An 18,797-nucleotide genomic window follows, 5' to 3' on the forward strand; every position below is an offset into this window, starting at 1 on the left:
GTGTGTGTGTGTGTGTGTGTGTGTGTGTGTGTGTGTGTTTGTGTGTGTTACGGACAGTGTTGATTGAGGTGTGTTGAAGCAGCAAAAAAGGACATTATGTTAAAAGAAGAGTTTCTGTCTTTGATAGTGTATATAATAATGTAAGTGCATCATAAAGCCTACATGAACTCCTATTGCTATTGTACTATTTTTCAGCTATAGTTACATTAATCATTAGTAATGTAGCAGCCTAGTTTTGAATGGCAGGGTCCCTGCTATCACATGTGATACAAATATAACATTTACATAATAAAAAATCAACTACAGGCTTCCCCAATGCTGTAATAAATTAAGCATGATGAGTTGACTTGAAACTGTTTAATGTTGCACTTTTTATCTGTAGAAGAAAAGTTGTGTCATTTTATTTAATCTAAGCAACAACTTGAGGCAGTTTAATGTGGATTAACGTGGGCAGAATTATTATAGTGTTCCTAATGTTAAAAGGATCGAGCCATTGTTTACAAGTTTGGTAAATAAATAACCCAAAAAATGTATACTTTGTTGTTTTCTTACTGTACCGAAAATGAACCGAACCGTGACCTCTAAACAGAGGTACGTACGTACCGAACCGACATTTTTGTGTACCGTTACACCCCTAATATATATAATATATATATATATATATATATATATATATATATATATATATATATATATATATATATATATATATATATTTATTTATTTATTTTCTTTTTCTTAATTTTTTTTTTCCAAAGTAGATCACCTCAACTTGGTCATTTGATAAGTAGCTCACCTACTGAAAAAGTGTGGTCACCCCAGATCTATACAATCAAGTCTATCTTCTTTGTCTACATATCAAGTTAATTTTCTTTAGAAGCTTTTCCAGTCTGACAATTACATCTCCATTTTATTCACTTTAGCTATTGTCTTTGGTAATACAATAATTGTCATTCTTTAATTTTGTTCATCATTTTGTAATTTGACATTTTTCTTACTTTTGTAAAATACATATACCAATCGGGGAGCTGCCTACAGTGACTTTAAACATTGTTTTAGTTATATCGTTACTACATATTACTTGGTTTGGTGGTTTGAGTGTCTTAAATCTAAATTTAGGTGACACTTTATCTGTGATAATCTCTTAACATGATTAATTTTCTAAATCTGTCTACTCTCCCACATATGTTGGGCTGGATTAGGTAGCATTTACATAGTATACCGGGGCCAAACTGGTACTTTTAAAATGGTGCTGGTGCTTAAATGATGCTCAAACTGGCACTTAACATAGTTCCAAAACAATTGATGATGTGCTTTACAGTGACTTTATTTACATGTTGTTTGGTAGATATGAATGGATTAACAGGCTGGTATAAACTAACCATTGTCTCCTCCCCCTGTTCTACCATAGTGTAACGCCAATGCCCTAAGTGATCCTATGGCCCTGAGCATGGCAAAAAATACACTTCACCCTCCCCAACGGGTGGGCCAGCGAGCATCAGAAGGTAGGTTTGAACACCAGTGTCTCTTTTACCTTCACCAAGGAAGCTTCGTCTTCATGACCAAACATGCTTTCATCTGGTACTGATAGTCAAAAGATTGTTCGCTAAATGATTTTGTAGATGACAAATGTTTATGACTTCAGGGAGGACTGAGTTTTGTAGTGCTTTTGTTTAGGAAATAACTATTATGGTATGGTCTGTTGGTAAGGAAAATTGTGAAAGGAGGTTTATCTACTTTTTTTATCACAAGCCAATACCCTGCCAGGGTGTGCACTGTTGATGTACTGGAACAGCAGAGGGGATTTGGCCTGTCTGTATGGACAGAAAATATAATTTAATTGGCAAATTATCATTGTGACAAAATCTTTGCATTTTCATCTTTCATATACACCCCATGACATTTGAAATTAATGGTCATAGTTTCCCATTTGAACACACTTCAATTCAGTTTGGTTTAGTTTATTTCGAACATACATACGATACAATGTAATGCATCACATATTTCCAGTTGTTTTATTTCAGCACGTCGGAAAACTAGTAGGAAAAAGCTGAGTTTATTTAATCCTACCCTTTTTCATACCATAGCAATTTTATTCAATATCCTTGTTCTCTGTAACAATGAATAAATAAATAATATACCATAGTAATTAAACAAAAATTAAATTTATAAATATTCTTTATCCAAAAAAAAGGGTTTAAGATGTTCATCATTTATTGTTCTTCTGTGTACTTTGTAAACACTTGTAGTTTGAACAGTCCCTTAAACTGAATCATATTGCTGCTTTGTTGGATTTCTTTGGTTAATCCATTCCATAATTTAATTCCACATATGGATATGAATAGAATAGAATATATCTTTATTTTCATTGTATATTGTACACCAAAATTGTAAGCAAAACTAATTAAGTTCATAATAACACATAAAAACATAGATAAATAGATAAAAATACATAAATATACATATGTATTTTTATACATAAATGCTATAGGTTTTAAGTGTTGTACAAGCATACAAAGTTTTTAGATTAGAGTTTCCTCTAAGGTTATATTCCTCCTCTCTTGTTGAGAAGAATTTTTGTTTATTATTGGACAGCAGGATACAGTAACAGTTTGATTTGTACATAATTTTAGCTGTTTGGAAATGCACCAAATTGTTGGTTTCGATATTTTTTATTCAATAAATAAAGGGTATGTTTGTTCTCTATATCCAACATTATATATTATTCTTATTCATCCTATTGCTAGATACATTTGTTTCATGTAGAGCGTAAAGGCCAATGCTAATTTATTAATGGGTAACATATACTGTACTGTATGCATGGAAAGTATTTTGACTTTTGTGTTGTTACATAAAACTGAATCAACTGCTTTTCTGCTGGTTGCATCATTTTGTTCCTCAGTTGCTTCTAGAAGCAACAATCAATTTCACACATTTTAATTAATTCATTCTCATTCTCATAATTTGGACAATTAGTCATTACATCTACAAGAAACAAATAAGAGTGTGCCTGTAATATTTTTTTGAATCTCAATACCATAAGGCCCCAGATGTTGGACCCAAAAAAGGACCAGTTTGCTCTCGATCGACTATGTTGTAGTTCATCCCAAAAGTTTAATTATCAATCAATCAATCAATCAAAGTAACTTATAATAGCACTTAATCACAGCTGCCAAACCACAACAACATCCTCTGCTCAGATCCCACATCAGGGGAAAAAAAAAAAACTCAACCCAATGGGCACAATGAGAAACCTTAGAAGGGACCGCAGATGTGCGGATGTAACAAACGCATGAATAATGATTTCGCGTCGGTGGTCGAGAAAATGAGACGGATTTTAGAGATATTACAGAGATGAAAGAAGCCTGTTTTAGTAACACTCTTAATGTGTGACTCAAATGAGAGAGTTGGGTTGAAGATAATAATGAGATCCTTTACCGAGTCCCTTTGTGTAATTGTTTGGTTTTCAAATGTTAATGTGGCATTATTAAATAGGTGTCTGTGTCTAGCACGACTGATAATCAGCATTTCTGTTTTCTTAGCGTTAAGTTTCAAAAGGTTGCAGGACATCCATTGTTTAATTTAATTTAGACACACCTCCAGCTGACTACAATTTAGTTTGTTGGTCAGCTTTTGGGGCATGTAGAGTTGGGTGTCATCAGCATAACAGTGAAAGCTAAAACCGTATTTGCGTATTATGTCACCCAGCGGCAGCATGTAGATGCTGAAGATCAGGGCCAAGAACCGAACCCTGTGGAACTCTGCACGTTACCTTAACATATTCCGAGGTCAAATTGTTATTAAAGACGCATTGCATCCTGTCAGTAAGATGGGAGTTATACCACGAAAAGGCTAGGTCCGACATACCTATACATGTTTTGATATCCATCCATCCATTTCTACCGCTTATTCCCTCTTGGGGCTGCGGGGGGCGCTGGCGCCTATCTCAGATACAATCGGGCGGAAGGCGGGGTGCGCCCTGGACAAGTCGCCACCTCATCGCAGGGCCAACACAGATAGACAGACAACATTCACACTCACATTCACACACTAGGCAATCAACCTATCCCCAGGTGCATGTCTTTGGAAGTGGGAGGAAGCCGGAGTACCCTGAGGGAACCCACGCATTCACGGGGAGAACATGCAAACTCCACACAGAAAGATCCCGAGCCTGGGATTGAACCCAGGACTGCAGGACCTTCATATTGTGAGGCAGACGTACTAACCGCTCTGCTACCGTGAAACCCATGTTTTGATATGTTCTAATAAAATGTTATGATCGACGGTATCAAAAACAGCGCTACGAACAAGTAGCTGAAATCCATAGTTAGATTTTTAGTCACTTTTGCTAGAGATGATTGCCCTGAAACCAACCTGAAAGGGTTTAAAGAGATTGTTAGACGTTAAGTGTTCATTTAGCTGATGTGCAACAATTTTTTGGGAGGATTTTTGAGATGAAGGGAAGGTGGGACACGAGGTTGGTAGTTTACCATGATGTCAGGATCGAGGTTAGGTCATTTAAGCAGAGGATGAATAACCACTTTTTTGATTGCTTGGGGACCAGTACCAAAGGAAATTGATAAGTTAATAATATTTATCACTGATGGTCTTAATATAACAAACAGCTCCTTGATAAGTTTCCCAGGAAGTGGGTCATGTAAACATGTTGTTTGTTTTGTCCAATTCACACGTCGCAGGAGTTCCTCTGTTATTTCTTCAAAAAGAAAGATTATTTTGGGCAATATCCTTCGCAATATCTTTCGTACATACATTTGTATCTGCGTTAATGGAATCTAGTTGTAGCTGGAGCGCGTTATCTTTAATCTCCTTTTTTAATGAGTTCAATATGGTCCTCTTGTAGGGCCAATCTGTCCACGAGAACGGTATATGAAGAGCAGTGAGCCATACTCACGTTTTGTCTTTCACAGAGTCGCGTTCTTGGTGTCTTCGGAGCAATAGGCGAAGAGTAGCAGCAGCAAAACAAGGGAGCAGACTCCTTCGGAGCGCAAACGCTTTGGACGGGGAATAGCACAGCTTTGTTAGCATAGCAGCTAGCTAACTGAGATAGAGGCGTGAGACAGAGAGTGGGTGCTTTGTATGTTTGTTAAGACTCTTAAATATGTTGGAGAAGGAATAAAGAAAGCTTTAAAACAATTAGAAACACACAGATAGTATTTATCTTTTGCGTGGCAGCGAGCGGCAGCGGACTTTTCTCTATGCTTTTTTTATGATTTTGCTACATATCCAAGCCAGCATGCCTTTATGGGCCTCTTTTGGACACACAGTCAAGCTTTCAAACATTCATATGTTGTTCCAGTGAACTTAGTTTTTACCTCCTAAATCACATACAAAAAGATAATTTTCTCTCTGTTAAAGGCACACACTTTCTCTTTTCTCAAACTAAAAGCAGCTGTCTCTGTCAAAATATTTCATTCTGCTCATATGGGAATGCATTTTATTGCCATTACTCGTTCAACTACAAACCACACCTTTGTGCAGAATGTATGCATGGTTAGCCATACCTTTTTTCATATCAGTCATAAATAGAGTTTACGTAATTAGAGTGGGCTAGTGATTTAAATATGAACATCATGCAGGCAGTACAAACCAAGGGACTGTTAAGCAATACAAATGTCATTAAGTTCATAAAGTGAGAACAACTGAACATGTGATAATTTGTAAATTGTTTGCCTCACCTTAATCAAGTGCACTTCTGTGTACTCCAGTTGTTGTGTCTTTTGAGAACAAACATGACATAAGTGAAACATTGTGCTTGCCAGTGCCAAAGGAAACAGTTCCAAATCTGTTGTGATCTCATGTATTTGAGCTGCAATACTATTAGATTTATGCACTGTAACAGAGGCTTCGGAATAGAGGTACAGAATGAAGAGGAGTGAACCTGGAGAGGGTTAACCCAATGTGAGATTGTTGGAATCAGATCGATGTGCTCAGAGGGCGTTCTCAGTCCTTCAAGTTTGGCAGGGATCCTGACATATGTGTAATACACCCACTCACCTCTTTTTATCATGCCCAAACACTTAAATACACTTCAAGTGTTTAGCAGCTTGTGACAAGGTTTCACTGTATTGCCACACACACACACACACACACGTGCCCAAACATCAGTTGTTGTTTTTTTAACTAAAGACATATCCTCTGATTGAAGCTTGTCTTTGCTTTTTTTCCTCTGTAACTGCTGCCACAGTTTCTCTGTCACCAAACACCTTGACCCGATCACCCTGAAGAAGACAGTCCATGAATCCACAGTGCATGCTCCCTCTCCATGTGTCACCCTGCTAATTACCCAGTCCGTCTCACTGACGATGGGGGATTCAAATTTCCATTCCTGAGCCATCGTTAAAGAGTCCAGAATTAGAAGTCAAAAAACACAGAGAGCTGCTAGTCACAACACACACCGCTGGAGTGCATAGAGGAACTGCATACCTGGAGCCAGTCTTGTGTTTAGTTCCCTTTTTTAAAGCAAAGCCGGGCTGCGTGGTGGATTTGATGGAGCAAAGGAGGCTTTTGTAGCAGTAATTCCTGTGGGAGAAGGAGGAGGGAAATCAAGCTTTCCTAATGAGAAGGCATAGCAAGCACAAATAAAGAGTTGTTTTTGTTGGAGATTGCAGCCTATGTAAGTACAACTTCCCTTTGGTGAGTCCTCTGACTTTTTTTTTTTTTCCTAGTTTGTGTTTTTAAATGATGTGAGCATGCAAGAAAGTGTAACCTGTCATTCAGAGAGCTTTTTGTTGTGACTTTGCGAGGAAACAGAGAAGTGGCATGCCTGTGTGATGAAGTCAGTCACCTTTCCAATGGAGAACATACTGTAGCCTTTTACAGAATGCAGGCGTTCAGCACCAGCAGCTCGTTGTCAGATGACTGCAAGCTGGGTGTGGAATCTTTTAAGTTTCCTTTGCCAATTTTTCTCACCCCCTCCTCTCGCCTTTACCCCTGCTAGGAAACAATTACAAAACTGTTTCAGTGCTTGTGTGGGCGGTTTCTCATGAGCTGTACCCTAAGGATCTGACGCTCAGTCTTCCATCCACTTTCCAGCCCTCCCAAACAAACTCTCCCCTCTCCACTGACCTTGTGATGTTTTTCTCTCTCTAGATAACTCCCAGCTCAGCCAGGATCAGGGTCCTGGTGTCCCGGAACAATTTACCGGCCTTCTTCACGGGTCCTCCCCTGTGTTTGACTGTCACGAGGATCCCTTTAGGGTCCCAGGTGTCCTGCCACTCACTCAGAGCCAGCAACAGCCAAGAGCCAAAGCGAAAGAGCAAGCGCCACCTAGCCGTCCCAGTATGGCTGCCATCCTTACAGATTGTGATCCTAAAGCCATTTATGCCACTGTGAACAAGGAGCCCAGAGACTCAGGGTCGTTGTGTGCTGGTAGGATGCGTCCTCCCGGCGACCTTAAGCTTGCCCGTAGTCTCTCCAAGTCGGACTCAGACTTGCTTGTGTCGCCTCCTAACGAAGAAGATGGAGGACTAGGCAACCGAAGTGAATCCGTTTCTAACTGTAGCAGTGGGAAGAAAAGGCTTGAGAAATCACCATCATTCACCTCAGAATGGGACGAGGTAAGTTAATGTGGCGTTAGATTGAAGGTTTAAAACTGTCACACCTATTGCTAATATTGTTGATCCAATGTCATTTCAAATCCAGGGGTGTCTCGCTTTGATTCAAACAAATCAATGTCATGAAGTTCATTGGTTAAAAGTGAAATCTCAATTATATAGGCCATTTTTTCTGGTATTGTCCTGAAATCAATAATGTTCTTGGGGTAAAGAATAGTGCCTTCAAATTCGAGGAAGATATGACTGGTTGACTAGTCAACTAGACATTACAATATTAGTGAGATCTATGAACAAAAAAAACAGATTAAACTAACTTAAAAGCACAGTTAAAGAAAATCATGGCACTGAATATTATAACAGAGCAGATACAGTAAAGCAATAACATTTTTATATTTTACAACTTGGCTACTTCTGTTTGCTGATTCAGGCTAAATAACACTCTCTACAATTGTAGTCTGAAGAAAAATGAATATACTTTTCTCATTGTGCTCTTTGTCTAACTTGTGAATGTGCAAAGCTTGTCTTTTTAAGTCAGCTTGAATTAAGTCTCCACAAACTTGCCGTCAGGCATTAGACCATAACCACAGGATATTAGTGTAATGTGATGTTTCCTTAGCCCAACTTAGATTTTTTATTAATTTATAATTATATTTTTCTTGGGGTTTCTAATGGAGGCTACTGTATATTCAGAGCAAAACCACAATCAACCCCCCTCTGCCTGTTTATGTTCAGGGGGTAGTGCCTGCAAAATGTTAGTGGTGCAAGAGAAGATTAGGCAGAAGAGGAGATGGGAATAAATCCAACGAAAAGCTGAGAAAATAAGACGACAGGTGGAGATTTGAAAATGTAAGATTTAAGAGAGAAAGTGCTCATCTTCCTTCAGCTTGGCTCTCCTTAACTTGCAAAATTCCCATCATGCCTGCATGGGAGAAAAAAATCAGTTAATAGCACATCTCCCATAAAACTGACTCTTCACAACAAACAAACAAAACTCTATGACGAGGATAAAAACAATTACACTGATATTCAAATTTAAAAATCAAATCAAATCAGTTTGTACTCTTCCACTATCTTATCCAGCCTGTGCTGCTGAAACCCAACACATGTGGACCTAAAAGATGTTTATTCACTAACTTGGTAATTTATTACATGTGCAGTAAAGTGTACATTGTTTCGAAAATCAGTGCACACTAACAAGGAGCCCAAGAAACCTCTTGAACAGGGGTCTCAAACTCAATTTACCTGGGGGGCACTGGATGCAGAAACTGGGTGAGGCTGGGCATCAAGAAAAGATTTCTTAAAAAATCTAACATGCACTTTTTAATGAATTCACTTTCTATGAATGGCTTTCCCGCCCCAGCAACATACTTGCCAATCCTCACGATTTTTCCGGGAGACTCCTGAATTTCAGTGCACCTCCTGACAATCTACCGGTGCAACCATTCTCCCGAATTTTTCCCAATTTTCACCCGGCCGACATTATTAAGGGCTACCGTGACTGGACTGCCTTTAACGTCCTCTACAACAGTGGTTCTCAACCTTTTTTCAGTGATGTACCCCATGTGAACATTTTTTAATTCAAGTACCCCCTAATCAGAGCAAAGCATTTTTGGTTGAAAAAAAAGAGATAAAGAAGTAAAATGTCATCAGTTTCTGTTTTATTAAATTGTATAACAGTGCTAAATATTGCTCATTTGTAGTGGTCTTTCTTGAACTACTTGGAAAAAAATATATAAAATATCTAAAAACTTGTTGAAAAATAAACAAGTGATTCAATTATAACTAAAGATTTCTACACGTAGAATTAATCATCAACTTAAAGTGCCCTCTTTAGGGATAGAGATGTAATAGAGATCCATCTGGATTCATTAAGTTCATTCTAAACATTTCTTCACAAAAAAAGAAATCTTTAACATCAATTTTTATGGAACATGTCCACAAAAAGTATCGCTGTCAACACTGAATGTTGGATTGTTTTATTATTTTTACACAGTTTATGAACTTACATTCAGACTTCAATTGAGTATTATTCAATAAACATATTTATAAAGGATTTATGAATTGCTGCAGTTTTATAGAATGTTTTTAATAAATCTCACTTGTCCCTGGCATACCTTCAAGTACCTCCAGGTGTCCGCGCACCCCCAAAAGAAGATGACTGCTCCACTACATGTCATCGCGCACGCTTTTATATCACATAACCAATGTGCCGGCTCTGTAACATGTTGTATGAGACTTGTGCAGAACGACGTCAGTGGCTGCAAGACGTACTTACTCAACAGCCATACAGGTCACACTGAGAGTGCCGTATAAACAACTTTAACACTATTACAAATATGCACCACACTGTGAACCCACACCAAACAAGAATGACAAACCCTTTTTGACAGAATTTCCACACCCTAACACAACTTAAACACAAGAGAACAAATACCCAGAACACCTTGCAGGGCTACAATATACAACACCTCAACCGACGCAAGTAGGGAGGGTGGGGGTGTGTATATTGTAGCCCGGAAGAGGTAGGTCTGCATGGGATTTTGGGTAATTGTTCTGGTGTGTTTATGTTGTGTTACGATGCGGATGTTCTCCCGAAATGTGTTTGTCATTCTTGTTTGGTGTGGATTCACAGTCTGGCACAGATTTATAACAGTGTTAAAGTTTTTTTTACGGCCACTCTTAGTGTGACGTGTGTAGCTTTTGATCAAATATATCTTGCAATTACACACGTCCGTCTCACATGGCCAGATGCAACATACAACTGGGTTTTCACGCTGTCAGTTCAGGAAGTAGGGGGCGCTAAAGGCAATGCCATTATGGCACTCCCTGAATATTGTTGATCTGGTAAAAATTGACAGGGGCTTCGAGTGAATTGGTGCCCTGAAATTCAGGGGTTTCCCGGGAAAATTGGGGAGGTTGGCAAGTATTACCTATCAAGCGCCGTTCATATTAAACTTGCGGGCCGTGCCAACATTAAATTGTCATATTAAAGCGCGGGCCGCATAATAACGTCTCGCGGGCCGCACGTTTGAGACCCCTGCTCTTGAATGTTGAAGTGCCTAAAGTGCACTTACGTGCGTGTGCCTCGTGGAGTTATAACACATTTAATTATCAAAATAGTGACACATGTGCAATGAAATGTACAAGGTCTTTAATATGAATACACAATAACAAGGAGGAAGCTACGTCATGTTTTTTTTTTTTGGGCCGCGTTATGGTTCCACCGCATGGTTGCGCCGGGCTCCGGCTACACAATTAGAACCAACACGCAAGTTCACTTCATGAACAGCAAGGCAGTGCTGTTGAGCTTTGGAAATGACAGTTCACTACTGTGATGTCATCAGAGGATTAGAAGTCTCCGTTTGTGCTGTGTACAGGCACACGATAAGCGGAGTAATTCAAAACTTCATCATAGCCAGCTTTTGTAAAAATGTATGTTTTTAAGAAGTTTGCGTGTTGACAAGAGGCCCAATTGCCTAGATAAGTACGCGTTTATAAAGTATCCGTGTGCGTGTAGACCAAACTATTTTAAACCCCCTGTAAAACCCATACTTTTGCAAAACCTTAGATTTTGAGTGTGGGGGTTAACGTCTATTGGTGGACACATTATTGCCTTTTTTTGTTTGTGCGCAAAGTTACAAAACACAATTTTGGTAATTTATTGTATTTTCTGTTAAAATTTGTGTTGTCAAATGATAACATTTTTTAAATCAGATTAATCAAACATTTGAATTTGGATTAATCACAGGTTATCGCTTGCTTCCATAATTTAAAATTCACTTCGAAAAAGCCATAAATGCAATTTTACTGCCAGAATGTAATACAATATATTTTCTCAAAATTCTCTAACAGCCAAAGTCCCTTCAGGGTTATATTTTAAAGTGAATTGTGCCAATGAGCACACCTGTTGGAGTTTTCTCACTCATCCATGCACTGAAAAGTGCATTGACCTAATCACTGACCATACAACAATCCACGCTGCTTTTAAGTGATTGATTAATTGATTAATCTGTGTACATACATGATAAATCTGATATTTATTTGTGATTATTCAAATGAGTTACATTATTATTGACAGCCCTAGTTAAAATACTTCAAAATATGATTTAATCCATACAACAAGGTAAGATCCGGTGCACTTCAAACTTTCCCCCTACAGTGCAGTGATTTAAAACTGCTCTACAAATGTATTTGTATCTTACATGCCCATGTCCATGGTTCAATGCAAATTAGTAAATTTTCCTATCCTTGATCACAATGACTGTTAGACCTACTTTTAATAGTTTTTATTCTATTCAAAATTTCATTTCAGCAAACCAATTATAAAATGCATGTAGCTTCTGGTATTCGGTGGTAACTTGCTTAGAATCATCAACGCATTAAAATGTTATTTAATTTGTAAATTTTAGTCCAAATTCTAATGTACTCACTTTTCTTTTAGACATAATTTTGGTTGTTTATAAATAACTATCATCTGGTCTTTTCTTTTATTTGAAGAGGTAATGGCAAGTAAGTTGAGTTTTAATTAAAGTTCCAACAACCGTAAACCATTCTCATTTAATGATAAGAGACAGTGAAACTACCGTGGTGGTCAAAAGTTTACATACAGTTGTAAAGAACATAATGTCATGGCTGTCTTGAGTTTCCAATCATTTTTACAACTGTTATTTTTTTGTGATAGAGTGATCGAATCATATTCTTTTTTGTCACAAAAAAACATTCATGAAGTTTGGTTCTTCTATGAATTTATCATGGGTCTACTGAAAGTGTGACCAAATCTGCTGGATGAAAAGTATACATACAGCAATGGTAATATTATGTTACATGTCCCTTGGCAAGTTTAACTGCAATAACACGCTTTTGCTAGCCATCCACAAAGATGTCATTTTTTTGTTTGAATTTTTGACCACTCCTCTTGACAAAATTGATGCAGTTCAACTGAATTTGTTGGTTTTCTGACATGGCCTTGTTTCTTCAGCATTGTCCACACGTTGAAGTCGGGCCATTCAAAAACCTTAATTCTAGCCTGATTTAGCCATTATTTTACCACTTTTGACGTGTGTTTGGGGTCATTGTCCGGATGGAACACCCAACTGCGCCCAAGACCCAACCTTTGGGCTGATGATTTTAGGTTGTCCTGAAGAATTTGGAGGTAATCCTCCTTTTTCATCGTCCCATTTACTCTCTGTAAAGCACCAGTTTCATGGGCAGCAAAATAGGCCCAGAGCCTGATACTACCACCACCATGCTTGATGGTTTGTGTGGTGTTCCTGGGATTAAAGGGCTCACCTTTTCTCCTCCAAACATATTGCTGAGTATTGTGGCCAAACAGCTGATTTTTTGTTTCATCTGACATCACATGGACAAAGATAAGACCTTCTAGAGAAAAGTTCTGAAAATGGGATGATGAAAAAGGAGGATTACCTCCAAATTCTTCAGAACAACCTAAAATCATCAGCCCGGAGGTTGGGTCTTGAGCGCAGTTGGGTGTTCCAACAGCACAATTACCCCAAACACACATCAAAAGTGGTAAAGGAATGGCTAAATCAGGCTAGAATTAAGGTTTTAGAATGGCCTTCCCAAACTCTTGACTTAAACGTGTGCACAATGCTGAAGAAACAAGTCCATGTCAGAAAACCAACACAATTAGCTGAACTGCACCAATTTTGTCAAGAGGAGTGGTAAAAAATTCAACCAGAAGCTTGCCACAAGCCTGTAGATGGTTACCAAAAGTGCATTATTGCAGTGAAACTTGCCAAGGGACATGTAACCAAATATTAACATTGCTGTATGTATACTTCCCGGTAAGGTTTATTCAGGTGTACTGGAGAGGAGGCTACGCCGGATAGTCGAACCTCGGATTCAGGAGGAACAGTGTGGTTTTCGTCCTGGTCGTGGACCTGTGGACCAGCTCTATACTCTCGGCAGGGTTCTTGAGGGTGCATGGGAGTTTGCCCAACCAGTCTACATGTGCTTTGTGGACTTTGAGAAGGCATTCGACCGTGTCCCTCGGGAAGTCCTGTGGGGAGTGCTCAGAGAGTATGGGGTACCGGACTGTCTTATTGTGGCGGTCCACTCCCTGTACGATCAGTGTCAGAGCTTGGTCCGCATTGCTGGCAGTAAGTCGGACACGTTTCCAGTGAGGGTTGGACTCCGCCAAGGCTGTCCTTTGTCACCGATTCTGTTCATAACTTTTATGGACAGAATTTCTAGGCGCAGCCAAGGCGTTGAGGGGTTCCGGTTTGGTGGCCGCGGGATTAGGTCTCTGCTTTTTACAGATGATGTGGTCCTGATAGCTTCATCTGGCCGGGATCTTCAGCTCTCACTGGATCGGTTCGGAGCCGAGTGTGAAGCGACCGGAATGAGAATCAGCACTTCCAAGTCCGAGTCCATGGTTCTCGCCCGGAAAAGGGTGGAGTGCCATCTCCGGGTTGGGGAGGAGACCCTGCCCCAAATGGAGGAGTTCAAGTACCTAGGAGTCTTGTTCACGAGTGGGGGAAGAGTGGATCGTGAGATCGACAGGCGGATCGGTGCGGCGTCTTCAGTAATGTGAACGGTGTATCGATCCGTTGTGGTGAAGAAGGAGCTGAGCCGGAAGGCAAAGCTCTCAATTTACCGGTCAATCTACGTTCCCATCCTCACCTATGGTCATGAGCTTTGGGTCATGACCGAAAGGATAAGATCACGGGTACAAGCGGCCGAAATGAGTTTCCTCTGCCGGGTGGCGGGGCTCTCCCTTTGAGATAGGGTGAGAAGCGCTGCCATCCGGGAGGAGCTCAAAGTAAAGCCGCTGCTCCTCCACATCGAGAGGAGCAGGATGAGGTGGCTCGGGCATCTGGTCAGGATGCCACCCGAACGCCTCCCTAGGGAGGTGTTTAGGGCACGTCCAGCCGGTAGGAGGCCACGGGGAAGACCCAGGACACGTTGGGAAGACTATGTCTCCCGGCTGACCTGGGAACGCCTCGGGATCCCCCGGGAAGAGCTAGACGAAGTGGCTGGGGAGAGGGAAGTCTGGGCTTCCCTGCTTAGGCTGCTGCCCCCGCGACCCGACCTCGGATAAGCGGAAGATGATGGATGGATGGATATGTATACTTTTGACCCAGCAGATTTGGTCACACTTTCAGTAGACCCATAATAAAGTCATAAAAGAACCAAACTTCATAAATGTTTTTGTGACCAACAACTCTGTGCTCCAATCACTCTATCACAAAAAAATAAGAGTTGTAGAAAGTATTGGAAACTCAAGACAGCCATGACATTATGTTCTTTACAAGTGTATGTAAACTTTTGACCACGACAGTATATCCTCAATCCTTCTCTGTGTGAAGTGTTCCTGCTCCGCCAGACATGTTTTATTCCTCCGTTCAAGGTTCCAAGTCATGCACACTTAAACATTTGCATTCTCCCTCACCCTATTTCCCGCTCCTCACTTGTACACCATCCTAACACATGTTTGGCTTTGGTATGTATGCTAGTGGATCGTCAGATTTTAATGCGGGCAGATTTTACTTGCATTAGGTCCCAGCCTATGCTTCTCAGGAGATTTGAAAGCGAGTGTGTGCAAGTGTGTAACTGCATGCTAATGTATGCTCGGATTGGACCACGGGATCAGACTGAAGATGACAATACGGGTGACACAATGTGAAGTGCACAGATGGGAGGAGAGGCTTGGAGACTGAGGGAAAAGGGCCACTTTGTTTAAACTTCACTTTTGAATGGCACCCAGAGGACCCTGTAGCCGATATGAAGCCTGCCATTGTAAGTATTGATTCCCCACTAGAGGCTCATTGTACTTGGTAGAAGTGAATAGGAATACTGTATAATTAATGCTTCCTAGCCTTTCTTTTGTAGCATTATTCATGTAAAACCTAAATGTTTGAAATTGTTTTGTTTGGGGCTTCATGCTGAATACAGACAACAATCCAATGTAACTAGACATATATCTTATATTGATAGCACAGGAGTTACTTCAAATTAGTTAAAAGTCCAAATAATTTGAACTCCTAAACCGTATTCTAAATGTTTTCACAGACCCAAATTAATAGGGAGTGAATATATTTTTGGCAACTCTGGCAGATGTGTTTGCCTTCCAGACATTATGTGTGCAATTACTGTGTACAAAGTGTATAGTACCAAACTATTTTAACTGATGACTAATTGTATGTATGACAACTTAAATATTGCCAATCAAGGTGATATTTCCAAGTTCTACAAAAGGGACCTTGTTTCTAAAATAGAGAACAATGACATTGAGCTATCATTGGGCTAGTTGATAGGACTGCTGACAATACTTTTTTCCTGCTGTGCCATTGAGGTGCTGGCACCTGCATTCCACTGTGATGAGTTGTGTTCCTCTTTGACGTCATTTGTTAGTCCACAGCTTCGATCCAAGACTGTGTTAGTGCCAACTTTATACTGTGAGGCTTTGGTCAGGGCACAATCTCTCTAAACAACCTTTTTTAACCTGAAATACTGGTGCAGTTTTGTGTTGTTTAAGATCTTCAAAGTATATTAATGAACAAAAATGCAGTAGCCAAGTCAGTGGTTCTGCTGTGAGAAGTTTGATAAATAAGCTTCCTTGCCTTCAATCCCACGCTGACGCTCCCAACACAGCGAGCTTTTCAGCTGTTGACCTCCTACCTCTCTAGTGACTTTTGCCCCTATCCATTGTATTACCCCAGCCTCTTCCACAATGCACCCCTGTCCCGTTTCAGGTCTGCGTAACAATGCTGCAGAAAATACAGAACTCCAGTTTAAGTCCATTTTTCTTACAATGAACTGTGTATACAGCTTTTTTTGTATTCAATATGTGGAAGGGATGGCAAATCAGCCTTGATATACCTGAGTGTAGGTACCTGTATGCATGACGGGAAGCAAATGCCAAAGTCTGAATTCTCTTTCAGCAGACAGTGGCACCTTCTCCCAGCACAAAACCACCGGGCTCTAAATCCCATGGCAGCGTAAGACATCCATCCTCATGTTTAAATATCTTCTGGTCGTCTTGGGATTCAGTTCTGTCCTCTTCAGGGGCATTGTTTGTTGCGTTAGGTTGGTTTCTTCCAGAGTTCCTGAACCCTTTTGGAATGACATAATCACTGTGATTGTTCATTTTGTCCTCCAAGAAACTCTTGAGGCTTTTAAGCTGCTAAATTTAACAGCAGCACATTCAAAAAGATTAGTCTCTCTCCCTCTTGCAGATTACAGTTCTATCTTTGCTCTTTCAGGAAGTATTACTCTGTATTTATTTAAATACTATATTTACTAATACTAAACAAACAGTTTTCTGGCTAAAAAGTTCCATAATTTAAAAGATTTAAAATAAATGTCATTGTTTTGTAACAAATTATGACACATAATTGTTAAATGGTAAATAACTTTTTGGCAATGATGCCTGTTTCTCTACATGTATTATTGCAACACTGTATTTAAACAGTGTACAAAATGATTATGAAAATTCCAGTGTGACCTTAAAGACATGTTTTAATGCGTAGTGATTATTTTCATCTTTTTTTTTTCAATTTGAGATGGTTAGTGAAAATAACTTCACTAAATAGAAAAGTGATTCCATCACTTGTTGAAGTTCCTTTAACTTGTGAATAGTATAGTCATTGGTTAACAACATGCATGATACATTGTGTAGAGATGCATGGATATACTGCAAGGGCTATATTGGGGTGGTCTGCAGGTTTTTTTTTGGTGTACCGGTAGTTGTTTTTTAATAACTCCTAAAATATAACAATTTGTTTTTTAACCTCAAGGACAGCATGCAATTTCTTCACTTTCCTTTTTCATTAGATGGCATATTACTTTAATGGATTTATAAATGTACTGTTATGTGCCAAAAATACAAAGTGCTTCCCGATGCTTTTATTTGCTATTTTGTTGTTTGTGATATTGGGGTCGTCTTTTGTCATTTCTGGTGATAGTTGGATAGGATTGAGGAGTGAGAGATCCTCCAGGTTCTAATCTCTGTTCTTACTTGTCTCCTCAGATTGAGAAAATCATGACGCTGATTGGTGCTGGCATCGATTTTTCCAGAGATCAGCAATACGCTACTCCAGGTACAGTATGTCCATAACCAATTGTACTGTATGTACTATATTGTAGGGAATCAGGATGCAACAATTGACCGATTTTACTATTAACCGCGGTGAAAACTTCAGTTGTTTAGTCGCTAAGGCTCCAATACATTGTGTTTAGGTCCCCACTTGCTATAAACGGACATAATGCTGGTACATTTTTTGGCACAACCTGCACAGAACAAAAACAAAGGTACACTAGCAGTGCACACGCTTATACACAAATATTAAGATACACTATTTTCCCACTCCTAACAAAGTGGAGTTCAGGTACTTAAAATGATAATTTAGTCACTATAAAAACAACGGCTCCCCCATTTGCAAAACCTGCCATAAAAAGTAGCGGTTAAAAGGTCTAAAACGTCCAATAATGTACAGCATTTGCAAGATCAGCACCCAGCTTTACATGCCAAAGGTAAGACGTAACAACTGATGTTTGTGGCAAGTTACTTCATGAAGAAATTAGTTTGAATATAAAGGTGTCACTTGCAATCAGTAGCTTAGCGTTTTCAGTTCAGTGTAAACAAGCAGCAACAGGTACTCTTGTCATACAGTGACCTTTTCACGTTAGAGATTGCTCCTTACAGTCTGTGGTGCATAAACTGTAGGCTTTTTGGCATACCGATTTTTCTGGGAGACTCCCGAATTTCAGTGCCGCTCCCGAAAATCTCCCGGGTCAACCATTCCCCCGAATTTCTCCCGATTTCCACTAGGACAACAATATTGGGGGCATGCTTTAGAGGCACTGCCTTTAGCTTCTTCTCTCACCTGTCTTTAAGTCCGCTTTTCCTCCGTACTAATAGCATGTCGGCCCAGTCACATAATACATGCGGCTTTTACAGACACTAATAAGTGAAAGTAAGGCATGCTTGATCAACAGGTCACACTGAGGGTGGCCGTATAAACAACTTTAACACTGATACAAATATGCACCACACTGTGAACCCACATCAAACAAGAATGACAAACACATTTCGGGAGAACATCCGCACCGTAACACAACATAAACACAACAGAATATATACTCAGAACCCTTTGCAACTAACTCTTCCGGGACGCTACAATATACACCCCCGCTACCTACAAAGCCCCCCCCCCCCCCCCCCCCATCTCCCGAATTCGGAAGTCTCAAGGTTGGCAAGTA

At 39.8% G+C, this 18,797-nt stretch overlaps 1 protein-coding gene and 1 long non-coding RNA gene across 5 annotated transcripts in view; one reads left to right on the plus strand and one right to left on the minus strand.

Annotated features, from left to right (window-relative positions):
* Positions 1-18,797, plus strand: part of LOC133554456 (ankyrin repeat and SAM domain-containing protein 1A-like) — a 117,119-nt gene that overhangs the window by 78,307 nt on the left and 20,015 nt on the right. For both annotated transcript variants that reach the window (XM_061903260.1, XM_061903259.1), the window contains exons 13-16: positions 1,412-1,505; positions 7,111-7,577; positions 16,478-16,534; positions 17,566-17,635. In XM_061903260.1, coding sequence (XP_061759244.1) covers positions 1,412-1,505; positions 7,111-7,577; positions 16,478-16,534; positions 17,566-17,635 — 688 coding nt within the window. The remainder of the gene's footprint in view (positions 1-1,411; positions 1,506-7,110; positions 7,578-16,477; positions 16,535-17,565; positions 17,636-18,797) is intronic.
* LOC133554458 (uncharacterized) lies at positions 5,805-8,690 on the minus strand. 3 transcript variants are annotated; one of them, XR_009807122.1, is made up of 5 exons: positions 7,087-8,690; positions 6,806-6,954; positions 6,445-6,540; positions 6,305-6,346; positions 5,805-6,239 (listed from the first exon to the last, which is right to left on the minus strand). It is a non-coding gene; the product is annotated as an uncharacterized LOC133554458 (long non-coding RNA). The 3 variants fall into 3 exon arrangements; XR_009807121.1 differs by having other exon boundaries at positions 5,805-6,346; XR_009807120.1 differs by having other exon boundaries at positions 5,805-6,540.

The sequence above is a fragment of the Nerophis ophidion genome, linkage group LG06 (genome assembly GCF_033978795.1).
Source record: "Nerophis ophidion isolate RoL-2023_Sa linkage group LG06, RoL_Noph_v1.0, whole genome shotgun sequence".
Taxonomy (NCBI): domain Eukaryota; kingdom Metazoa; phylum Chordata; class Actinopteri; order Syngnathiformes; family Syngnathidae; genus Nerophis; species Nerophis ophidion.